Source organism: Haliotis rubra, unplaced genomic scaffold, assembly GCF_003918875.1.
Source record: "Haliotis rubra isolate DU_JTF1 unplaced genomic scaffold, ASM391887v1 Scf668, whole genome shotgun sequence".
NCBI classification, from domain to species: Eukaryota; Metazoa; Mollusca; class Gastropoda; order Lepetellida; family Haliotidae; genus Haliotis; species Haliotis rubra.
Window position 1 is genome coordinate 422705 of NW_025767377.1, and position 9056 is coordinate 431760.

General features: G+C 42.6%; 1 protein-coding gene across 1 annotated transcript; it reads right to left on the reverse strand.

Annotated features, from left to right (window-relative positions):
- Window positions 1–1558: 1558 nt before the first annotated feature.
- LOC124257599 (tubulin alpha-1A chain-like) lies at window positions 1559–5440 on the reverse strand. The gene is made up of 3 exons (XM_046691701.1): window positions 5349–5440; window positions 3262–3484; window positions 1559–2839 (listed from the first exon to the last, which is right to left on the reverse strand). Exons 1-3 carry the CDS (start codon window positions 5349–5351, stop codon window positions 1710–1712), a joined length of 1356 nt encoding a protein of 451 aa, XP_046547657.1. The 5' UTR covers window positions 5352–5440; the 3' UTR covers window positions 1559–1709.
- Window positions 5441–9056: the final 3616 nt, after the last annotated feature.

Genomic DNA, 9056 nt, shown 5'->3' on the forward strand with positions numbered 1-9056 from the left:
TATATCCCGGCGTTATTGTGCCAGTCATATCCGGCGTTATTGTGCTGTGGTATATCTCGGCGTTATTGTGCCAGGTCTGACATATCCCGGCGTCTGCGTGCCAGTCAGACATATGCCCGCGTTATTGTGCCAGTCAGATATATTTCTGTGGTATTGTGCCAGTCCAACCATATCCCAGCATTACAGTACCAGGTCAGACATATCCCGGCGTTATTGTACCGCGTCAGACATATCCCGGCATAATTGTGCCAGGTCAGATATATCCCGGCGTTATTGTGCCAGTCAAGACATATATCTGACATATCCCGGCGTTATTGTGCCAGGTCAGATATATATCGGCTTTATTGTACCGGCGTTATCCCGGCATAATTGTGCCAGTCAGATATATCTCGGCGTTATTGTGCCAGGTCAGACATATCTCGGCGTTATTGTGCCAGGTCAGACATATCCCGGCGTTATTGATATATCTCGGCGTTATTGTGCCAGGTCCAGACATATCTCGGCGTTATTGTGCCAGTCAGACATATCCCGGCGTTATTACGCCAGGTCTAGACATATCCCGCTTATATGCCCGCGTTATAGTGCCAGCCCAGACATATCTCGGCGTTATTGTCTGTGACATATCCCGGCGTTATTGTGCCAGTCCAAGACATATCCCAGCGTTATTGTGCCAGGTCAGACATATCCCGGCGTTATTGTGCCAGGTCAGACATATCTCGGCATAATTGTGCCAGGTCAGACATATCCCGGCGTTATTGTGCCAGGTCAGACATATCCCGGCGTTTGGTGCCAGTCCAGATATATGCCCGCGTTATAGTGCCAGTACAGACGTATTTATGTGGTATTGTCCAAACATATCCAAGCACTATAGTACCAGGTCAGACATATCCCGGTGTTATTGTGCCAGTCCAGATATATGCCCGCGTTATAGTGCCTGCCCAGACTTATTTCTGTGGTATTGTGCCAGTCCAAACATATCCCAGCATTACAGTACCAGGTCAGACATATCCCGGTGTTATAGAGCCAGCCCAGATATATGCCCGAGTGATAGTGGCAGACATACATGGGTACCGGATTCAGACACATTATGTTGTCTACAAATCCTTGTTCTATCCCCGTAAAGCCCAACGCGAGGCATAGTAACAATAGGTACCGTCTTCTGGTGTTCGAAGCACATATCTAACCACTAAACTGACTACCAATCGCTTAAGTTAAATATGTATCTACTCTGAAAGGGATATCGTTCAGAATGGATTCAGGTTCTTAAGCCACGTGATCCATCGTACACGACTTTATTGGAATATCAATAATTAATGCCTTAAAACATTGATTTTTCGCGGTGATATAAGCTGAAATCTTGATTTCAGAAGGGTGATATATCTGTGCACATAAACAGAGAATGGTATCATTTTTTATTCAGACAACTGACTTCTTTGAGTGGCATTTTAGAAGTTGGGAAGTACAATATAGAACAAACTTTATGGATAACAACTTCTTTTTATTCGTGAGTGCGACGTTTCGATTCACACAACAGACAGATTCTTGTACCGTTGTCAAGCATAATGTCAACCATTATGCTTGACAACGGTACAAGAATCTGTATCGAAACCTCACATGAATAAAAAGAAGTTGTTATCCATAACGTTTGTTCTATATTCAGACAACTGGCATAGTAACAGAACACCAGTTGGGTGTAGGGAAGGTAACGTTTAGTATTCCTCGCCCTCTTCTTCTCCCTCGCCTTCTACAGAGTCGACTCCAACCTCCTCGTAGTCCTTCTCCAGGGCAGCCAAGTCCTCACGGGCCTCGGAGAACTCACCCTCCTCCATACCCTCACCCACGTACCAGTGGACGAAGGCTCGCTTGGCGTACATCAGGTCGAACTTGTGGTCAAGACGAGCCCAGGCTTCAGCGATGGCGGTGGTGTTGCTCAACATGCAGACGGCTCTCTGGACCTTGGCCAAGTCACCGCCGGGAACAACAGTTGGCGGCTGGTAGTTGATGCCGACCTTGAACCCAGTGGGACACCAGTCGACGAACTGGATGGTCCTCTTGGTCTTGATGGTGGCGATGGCAGCGTTGACGTCCTTGGGGACGACATCACCGCGGTACAGCATGCAGCAGGCCATGTACTTGCCGTGACGGGGGTCACACTTGACCATCTGGTTGGCGGGCTCGAACGTGGCGTTGGTGATCTCAGACACAGACAGCTGCTCATGGTAGGCCTTCTCGGCGGAGATGACTGGAGCGTAGGTAGCCAGGGGGAAGTGGATACGTGGGTAGGGCACCAAGTTGGTCTGGAACTCTGTCAGATCCACGTTCAAGGCTCCGTCAAATCGGAGGGAAGCAGTGATGGAGCTGACGATCTGGCCAATCAAACGGTTCAGGTTTGTATAGGTGGGACGCTCAATGTCCAGGTTACGACGACAGATGTCGTAGATGGCCTCGTTATCGACCATAAAGGCGCAGTCGGAGTGCTCCAGTGTGGTGTGGGTGGTCAGGATAGAGTTGTACGGCTCCACGACGGCGGTAGAGATCTGGGGGGCGGGATAGATGGAAAACTCCAACTTGGACTTCTTGCCGTAGTCCACAGACAGTCTCTCCATCAACAGAGAGGTGAAGCCGGAGCCAGTGCCACCACCGAAGCTGTGGAAGATGAGGAAGCCTTGGAGACCCGTGCACTGGTCAGCCAACTTCCTGACACGGTCAAGGACAAGGTCGACGATCTCCTTGCCGATGGTGTAGTGGCCACGGGCGTAGTTGTTGGCGGCATCCTCCTTGCCGGTGATCAGCTGCTCGGGGTGGAACAGCTGGCGGTAGGTGCCGGTACGGACCTCGTCTGAAAGACAAGTAAGGTATTAGCGATATAATAATGTAATACAAAATTACATTTTGTACACTTCGAGAAATATATGACATAAGTCCATCCAAATATCTGCCATTGCTGTGTGTACCTGTAGCCTATAGCGCTGTAATTCGTTGTGCTGAGTTGTGCCTTACCCTTACCATGACAAATGAACCTGCGTTCGAATCCGATCTTGGCTGTGTATAATCCTTGGTTTTTGTAACACAATATTCGTTATCGTAAGTTTCACCGAATTGCGAATTACGACACTCCATCTTCACGTTCCGCCTAAATCACTCTAGTCAGCGGTGAATCAAGTTATCGCATTCGAAGCGGCATAAAACAAACTCACTCATGCTGTCGACACAATACACAGATATGATAGAAAAGAAAGGAACACGTTCAATCTCACTTACCAACCACTGTGGGCTCGAGGTCGACGAAGACGGCGCGGGGGACGTGTTTCCCGGCCCCAGTTTCGCTGAAGAAGGTGTTGAAGGAATCGTCCCCACCCCCAATGGTCTTGTCTGAGGGCATCTGGCCGTCAGGCTGGATGCCGTGCTCCAAACAGTACAGCTCCCAGCATGCATTGCCCATCTGGACTCCGGCCTGGCCGACGTGGACGGAAATACATTCCCTCTGGAATAATAATAACAATTTTAATTGTCAGGAACAGGGAATAAAGAACCGTTATATTTAATACGACCAATTGGCCTCACAAAGCACACACGAACTTCTGGATCCAGAAACGACATCGATTTCCTGATTTAATACTCTTTTTGAAATTATTTGAGGTCAATAAAAAATAAAAATACATTTATACATAATTTATTTGTAGATCTTACATAAATGGTTTGCAGTTATTCCTTAATATATGATGAAATACGTCCTGCATAATATATTAATGCTTACATATATGTCTCTTCACATACAGATCTAGACCATTGATTGTTGAATGTATTGTAGGGTACATAAATTACTATAAAATGTTAACGCCACAGAATGATCGATCTTGAATATCTGCCGAAAATAATACCATGACACACTGATGGATCAGGGATTGAGAACAATCCTCGTGCCGGGCAAATAATCTTTAAAATATGGGCCTAACCAGAGATTCAATATCAGATTCCTTCCCTAATTTAATCTGCACGGTAGTTTTCTGAAGCTATTGTTACGTTGGCGAACGAGTCCTCGTCCGTATTACACAATACATAGCTTCGCAATGACCCTAAATCCATAATACATAGCTTCGCAATGACCCTAAATCCATACTATTCTGCTGTTTAAGTCGCTACAGCGAGATTCCAGGTATTGGTTCATACGGGAGGGATATAGAACAACTGTCAAACTGCTTATAATGTTAATAGTCGGTATCGCCTCGGATTAATACGATTTTAATCTCCGGGGTATTGATTTTCGGTACCAATAACGGTAGTCAAAGAGTAACTACGTTCCCTGGTATAGGGTGCAGTCTGTCTCCTGCTGTGCATAGGGATGTTGAGTTGCAGTTATTGGGAAACTTCTTGGGGTAACATATTTGCATGTAATTGAGAATTGAAGCAAATAAAATGGGGTGGGGGTGGATTTATGAGGAAGATAGATCATATGCAAGATCAGATGAAGGTGGCAGAATTTATTCCGAGTTTACCAGAACTTATTAGTCGTGTTCCTAATTATAAAGAAGCTTAGAACCGAAATGTCCCCCTTTATACCGTTATGGGCTGTTTATACTAAGTGTAGTCGTTTTGACATGACGTTTGTGGCGACATTCGTGTTTACCTGAGACATAGTCTCTGTGTAATTAAGATGATTATTCAGTGTTAGATTCTTGGAAAATAGTAATTAAAACTGTATACAAAACGTGTATTTTCAATGAATAAACCTTGCTAATGCTAGTTGGCTTGAGGCTGGTGTCACCTAAAGTAGCTTCTCACGTATAACATTATGGTATATTCTGGAATTTCCATAGCGAATTCCATTTTTTTGATTATAGATATAAATATCATATAGACAGGGACATACAATGAGTGAGTGAGTGAGTTTTACGCCGCACTCAGAAATATTCCAGCTATATGGCGGCGGCCTGTAAATAATCGAGTTTGGACCAGACAATGCAGTGATCAACAGCATGAACATCGATCTGCGCAAGTGGGAACCTATGACATGTGTCAACCAAGTCAGCGAGCCTGACCAGCCGATCTCGTTAGTCGCCTCTTACGACAAACATGGGTCACTGATGGTTCATTCTAACCCGGACCTTCACGGGTCTGGGACATACAAGTAAGATTTCTGTGGGATAATGAAATAATGGAATGAACCATATGAACATTTTTCACAACCAGTTCTTTGCATATATTTTAACAAATAAACCGTTTAAATGATATGCTTTATGTACATTAACTACTAACATTCATTCAGAAGTTTTTTTTCAGTCGTACCATTTGATCGTAGTCAGCGTTTCATTATAAATCATACATAAGATAATTTGAAAATTACTCACCATGATTACTGGTAAGGGTTGTTACGGTTCGTTGACGACTTAACGATAGCTCACTCGGACAGTGATAGGTCGCTGTGAGATCTCGAATGTGTGGCACCGCTCACGCCTCCCTCTCATTTATACCAGTCCCGTTGTCAGGGACGCTGACAACTGTAGTTGCCATGGTCACATATCAACAATCGTGTCGTCCTGGTTAAGCCTATTTCACACTTGCCATTGACTAACAGTCAATTAAGCTGTAGTCAAAAGCATCGTCAATTATTATTCTATTGTAAGCGAGCTCTAACGCTGACGGCTGTATTGGTAATGAGCCTGATATTGGTGAAGTCTATTGTTCAGCGAGCATAAGGGCTTGGTTGTTGACACTTAAAAAAACAACTCCATGTCGTTTCACCGCTACTTAGTGTGTATAACGTATTGTGCAGTATTGTTTGCAATTAACATAACAGTAAAACTTCAGAATCAATATCCGTTGCAAGTCATCATCAAAATGCTGTTTTCAGCCTTCATTTGCAAGTTGTGTTACCAAGAAACATCGGGACACCGACAGTTATGAACAATATGACCCTCTTTCAAAAAATGTAACCAATGTATGTACAACTGAACTTGTAAATATACGTTTGACATTTAATGGTCGTTCTGAGTACAGTAATACAATAATATAGTAAGTCACCACCATGTACACCAACCTTGATAATTGTATAAACTCAAATATTCTTGCTTGATAACGGTGTTAGCATCTACACCGTAACGTCGCATCAGTTACAATACAGAAGTATATAATCCCCACCCCTCCAACCCGCCACTCCAACCCCACCACCAAAAAACACGCCGAAAACAAAATCGTCCTGTTCATCATACCAGTTTCTAAATGCCACTCAAAGAAGCTCTAAGTACACATTCCAGTTACAGCAATGCTGGTAGGATCCGGGTTTATATCGATCTTTCTTAACGTTCCTGTTTGCATCATTTAAAAAAACACACACCATTTGTATGGACATTTGACGTTTCTGAGAGGTATTCAGTGATATACTGAACTGTATTGTCTCTGTTTTAGTCCGGATTAAATTTTACCGGCCACTGAGTTGCCCGCATTGAAATATTTTCTGAATCGTCTTTATGTAATGCATCAGTTATTGCCCATAGTGATGTATTATCCACGCAGCGTCATACATCACTATCCGTTTTATCAACGAGGTCATTTTTGTAATCTAGAAATAATTACGGCCCCAACACCGATGCTTGAGAAACGTCTCGTCATGAACATAGATTCTAAATTTTATCCGTTTATAGCTACTTTTAGATTTCTATTCCAAAAAATACTGTCAAACTACTTCGGTAGATTAGCACTTATTCCTCATGGGCGTAGCATATTTTAAAACACTGAGCTCATCGTATCACGATAGAAAGATGTGCCAGTGGTATCAATAGTTGATTCAATTGGTATAAAAAGGATAGCATCAAGGCACAACGTGATGCAGGTGGTATCAAGAAAGAACTATGTGGTGAGGGCAACAAGAATTAATGTTTTGCTGATGGTAATACGAATAAACATTGCGGTGTTGGCACTACGAAACGGCGTTGTGCTGTTGGTATACAAACAGCGTTACGGTGTTACGACTACGAAAGAGTGTTGTGCTGTTGGTATATAAAACAGCGTTACGGTGTTACGACTACGAAACAGTGCTGTGCTGTTGGTATTAAGAAACAGTACTATGGTGTTAAGACTACGAAACAGCGTTGTGCTGTTGGTATACAAAACAATGTTATGGTGTTAAGACTACGAAACAGTGTTGTGCTGTTGGTAATAAGAAACAGTGTTATGGTGTTAAGACTACGAAACAGTGTTGTCCTGTTGGTATTAAGAAACAGTGTTGTGCGGCAGATAATGTGTTGATAATATCCAGAAAGTACAATGCACTGATAGTAGCAAAGAACATTGTTGTGAAAACAATAAAGGTGTACACACATGTGTTCATGGTCGTTTCATTGGAAATCGATCACCAGAATAGGCAAATAATGGAACTGAAAGACATTTGACATGGAACATTTCAAATATATATCAAGCGACAACTGAGCCACAAGAAATGTGAAGCCATGCTTAAACTGAGGGAAGAATAGACGGGGTGTGGTTTGGGTGTGTAGGTTTCACATCTTGCAACTTGAGATTACGAACTACTCGTGGTATAGTTGCATTGCTGACAAAGTGTCTCACACGATAGTCTTCACTATGAGTAAATGATTAGGGTGGATCTGTATCACCCACAAACATACACAAAGTAACGAACGAATGAACGCACGAACGAACGCACGCGCGCACAAAATCACAAAACGGGCGAATGTACATAAGTAGTATTTTTCCAAATATCCGTCTCATGTAGATGATATAAGTACAGATGACTTTCGAGGCAAAATAGTTTCACTTGGAGCAGAGACGAAAGTGCTACGTTCTGGAAAACTTGGTTGACAGGGTCATTGCAGGATCGCATATTCTTGCAGCTAGAATACCTACCAAACATGTAAAATATAATTTATTCTGAAAACCTTAGATGCGCTGTGTATAGTATCAATGAATTATTCTTACTTTTAAAATATCTCCGCAAACATTTGTTTAAAGTTTTAAATGATAAGTGAAAACCTCTCCGGACCAAAATGTGTTGTGTATTATGTATCTGAATTGTTTTACCTTTAGAAACCTACTCAATATTTTAAAGTTTAATTATGTTTGAGAATCTCATCTGGTTGTATTGTGGTGACTGTTCTAATCGAAATAAAAAGTTTTCTTATCGACATAAATAAAATTTTCATCAATCACTGGGGCTCGATGCATCCACCGTAATTAGGGAATAGTGCTTTCAAGCAGAAGCCACCGTATGACCAACTTCAAACACGTTCTCTCTTCCCAATGATTTAACACCCGTCAAGATCCAGGTTAGATCTGGTGTTCAGTAACCCATGCTTGTTATAAGAGGCGACAAACGGGATCGGGTGGTCAGGCTCGCTGACTTGATCGATACATGTTATCGTATCCCAGTTGGGTAAATCGATGTTCAGGATGTTGATCACTGGATTATTTACAGACCTCCGCGATATTGCTGGAATATTGCTGAGTGCGGCGTCATCAACCAATCAACCCAATGCTTAAATTGCGTATTTTGTATCATCACACGGAGACATGTAGTCCAATCATCCAGAAGAACATTTCCTGAATCCTTATATCTTACTAACATGGAGAACTTTGAGATTACACGTCCCAGATCCTCTCTCACCATTTCAGAGGGGGTGATACGCAAGCCTCAAGAGGAATTCACATTCATCCCCAAAAGTGACCAATTAATATTACAATGTGTCTAATCTTGAGATGCGACTAATGGAAACGGGCGATAGGGCTAGTTGACTTAACTGATGCATGTAGTCATATTGCAGTTGTGTAGATCTAGTCACATGACGCCACGGGATTATCTGGTCCAGACACAACCATCTATAGACTTATAATACTATATTTATTAAAATATTGGTGAGTGTGGCATCAAACAACAAGCAAACAAAACATGCCCAACTATTCTATTTTCTGAATTTATACTTCAGGACCAAAGCAGAATTATGACTGAGGGTTGTGACCCTAGTCAATTGTGAGCTACAAATTCCCTGTCCAATGACTGTAGTAAATTATATCATAAGCTCATAAAGAAGATACTGCATTGCATA

Bases quoted from the DNA above. Each gene is read 5' to 3' on its own strand.
- LOC124257599 (XM_046691701.1), bottom strand. The intron at 2,840-3,261 runs GTAAGTGAGATT...CTTGTCTTTCAG, and splicing joins CCTCGAGCCCACAGTGGTTG to ACGAGGTCCGTACCGGCACC.